The sequence below is a fragment of the Asparagus officinalis genome, chromosome 7 (assembly GCF_001876935.1).
Source record: "Asparagus officinalis chromosome 7, Aspof.V1, whole genome shotgun sequence".
Classification (NCBI taxonomy): Eukaryota; Viridiplantae; Streptophyta; class Magnoliopsida; order Asparagales; family Asparagaceae; genus Asparagus; species Asparagus officinalis.
Genome location: NC_033800.1, coordinates 16,186,317 through 16,189,482, shown reverse-complemented (window position 1 = coordinate 16,189,482; position 3,166 = coordinate 16,186,317). Strand labels below are relative to the sequence as shown.

At 44.2% G+C, this 3,166-nt stretch overlaps 1 protein-coding gene across 1 annotated transcript; it reads left to right on the top strand.

The window, feature by feature from the left end:
• On the top strand, positions 533-2,956 carry LOC109846748 (cell wall protein DAN4-like). The gene is made up of 7 exons (XM_020415992.1): positions 533-941; positions 1,332-1,505; positions 1,602-1,661; positions 1,738-1,935; positions 2,014-2,256; positions 2,349-2,483; positions 2,586-2,956. The coding sequence occupies exons 1-7, from the start codon at positions 533-535 to the stop codon at positions 2,954-2,956; spliced, it is 1,590 nt and encodes a 529-aa protein (XP_020271581.1).

Genomic DNA, 3,166 nt, shown 5'->3' with positions numbered 1-3,166 from the left:
ACTCTCTGCCATGATTGCTGACATCCATAGCGGTCTGCACAATTTAGCCAACACTTTTACAAAAATGGACGCTGAGCCTTCGAGTAAGATTCCTTTGTCAATGGTTGAACTACCATACACGTATCTGATGGCGTGGTTGGTCCTCCACCGAACTGACATGATGTCAGCCCCCGACTTATCCGATCCAGAAATTCCATTGCTACAGCTTTTAGAAGGATGTAAGTGGTTAAATCCTTCTCGACAATGGCCTGACAGTGTGAGGCAGTTCAGGAATGCTAAGTGCTGAGAATTTTATAAATGTTTCCCCCGATTTTCTGGTGCGTATAATGACATGCTCATTGATGAGGAAATGCCTGGGACCAGCAGGACTTCTCTCAACACGGGCAGTTTCCATTGGCTTATGAATATTCGACCAGGCTACAATGTTTTTCGGTCAAGAAACATATGCAGAATCGAGCCTTACTTTCCTTGCTGATTTGCGCGACAATTCGGCTACGACCAACTATATATCGGGAATCCCAATAACTGGCTAATGACCTGCGGAGGCCTTATTGATGGAGTGCGAGCCTGGTTTTGGAATGTTGTTGGCTGCACAGAAGCTCAATTTAGCTTGCCCGTTGCTGAGCCCGATCTTCACATGACTTTTCTTTACTGCCGGTGGATTTTAGCCGCCAACACGCCTGTTACAAAGAAAAAGATTTCTGAACTAGAAGCGGAAGCCGCAATTCGAGGAATTATACCTTCCAGGAGAGGAAAGAGTCCTGCTACATCTTCCCGCAAAGGAAAGCAACTAGCTGATTCTGAAGAAAGTGATGAATTTAAAATATATAGTGAGGAGGATAAGACTGGAGATGAAGCAGAAGCTAACATTCCTCTTTCTCTTGTAGCCCACAGGACTCGTTGGGCATCTTCACCCCAATCACCAGGTGCTCCTTCAAAAGGTATACAAATGAAGGAAAAGAATATTCCTTTGTCGTCTTCCAACAAGATGACCGTCAGATGGCCCGCGCGGGAAGAAGAGGAAGAAGATGTCGTCCCACTCATCGGCAGAAAGAGATCCTGATCTCCTGCTTCTTCTGAGGCTCAACCTCGCCCTGCTCAAGGAACTGAACTACGCACAAAATTTCATCACGAAAGCTCCGAAGCTCCAAGAGATACTCGCTCATCAAAGAGGATTAAGAAGACTGCCCACCGACAACGCAAACTTCCCTCTTTATTCGAAGAGGAGTTCACCCAAGATCCCCTGGTTGATGCAGGAGGTGGAATTTCATTCTCATTTCTTTCTATTATTTTATTACTTTTATAAAATCTTATTCATTCTTTTTCTGTAGTAGATGAGCAAGAAGAAGGAGAATTTCTGGCCGAACCCTCTTCCCCTGGCTTAATGAATGTTGATGAACCAAGCTTCATTCAACAAGTACACAAAGCGATGGGTGAAGAGCCACTCTGTATGGACACCACCGCTCCTCCAGTTACTACATCGACCTCGTCAATCGCTGACATAGGTACAGATGTTTTCTCATTTGGGGGGCATTTCCGGGAAATAAGTGAATCAGAACATGTTCCTTTCCTACTAACTTGTGTGCTTTATCTTCTTTTAGTTAAACTAAAGGAGGTAGGTGCGAGTAGTAGTGCTGCTGATCCCACCACTATCGTTGAAGGTAATTTTAGTTCTATTCGCTTTAGTTCTCTCATACCTTTTACGTATGTACCGATGGGTCTTTCTGCCCCCCCTAGATATTCCCGTTAATGAACCAAGAGGTCAGGAAACTACTCATGATGTGGAGGTCGGAGACTTCAATGAACATGATTTTAACCTCGATATTTCTGAAGATGACCATCAGCGCATTTCTGATCTGCTGTCAGCTCAAGATCCGGTTGCCACCGCAGGACCAACTACTAGAGTTGGTTCCACTGAAGTAGGCACATCAGATGGTATGTACTTTCGAACTTAGGTCTTCAATTAAGCTCTTATTTCTTATTTTAGTGACTAAATAAGAACTTTAGACGTAGGACCAATAAATGAAGTTGATGCGTCTACTATCATTGGTGCTTGCGATCAACCTGAAGGCATGGGTTTCCTGCTTTTGACAGGTCCCTCAGCTGGAGTTGAACCGTCAGCTATTGTTCCTCCGACTTCGGACGTTCTCGAAACTGAGCCTGTTGCGACTTCTGATCCGACCCCAGTTGTTCATGAAGTTGGAGGGTCGAAGGCTACCGTGGAAGAGCAACTTACTGCAACTTCTGTTCAACTTGGTACGTCTTGTCTTTAACGTGCTTCGTAGTTGGATTCATATTCGTAGAGCGTTTATCCATCTTTTTCTCGTTTATAGAACTTTTTTCTGAAGGATTCGTCGATCTAGATCCGAAGCCGTTGGAGGCTTCAAGTGAACAACCGTCTGATGTAGTGAGTCAACCGACGAGCGTTATTCCTGAACAAATCTCGGTTATTATAGAGCCCGCTACAGCCTCGACAAGCCAAGGTAATTCAGTTGTGAAGTCTTCCAGTGAATGTAATATGTTTCCTTTCGTTGCTATGTACGAGCATATATGTCTTGTACTTATTTTATTTGTTCTCTTTGCAGCTCTTTCTTCATCATTGTCCGATCATATCCGAGCTTTATTAGCTGATGAAGATCCGGACAAAGCTGTCATTTGCGCTAACGTACAAAGTTTCGTCACTTTCTTAAACACCATGGTTGATCAAATTCTCCTTAAAGGTTCACCCTTCGAACATTTTAGGAAATCTCTCGATCGCCATGTATCAGGAATTAGAGAATACGGATGCGCTGAATTATCCGACTCAATCGAAGCTTATTTAGCTGCCTTTAAACAAAACATTGAACATTTGCAGAATCTGCGTGTTAATGGCTCGCCTTCTTATATTGCTCCTCGAATGGACTTGAGATTGCAGGCATGGCGTGATTCTCAGAAATCCGCTGAATCTGAACTTTAGAGGTTGAAAACCCACATTAATCAACTCAGGGTGAGCGTTGCCAAGAAGACACAGATCAAGGTCGACCTGTATCGTGACTTAGAATCGAGTCGAGCAGAGATAGCCTGGCTAGAAGAGCAACTTGCCAAAGTTAGGGATGCTCATGAAGTTTTGGAGTCCGATCTGGCGGAGGTAACTCAAGCTGAGGTGAGTCTATTTCGGCAGCTGAAT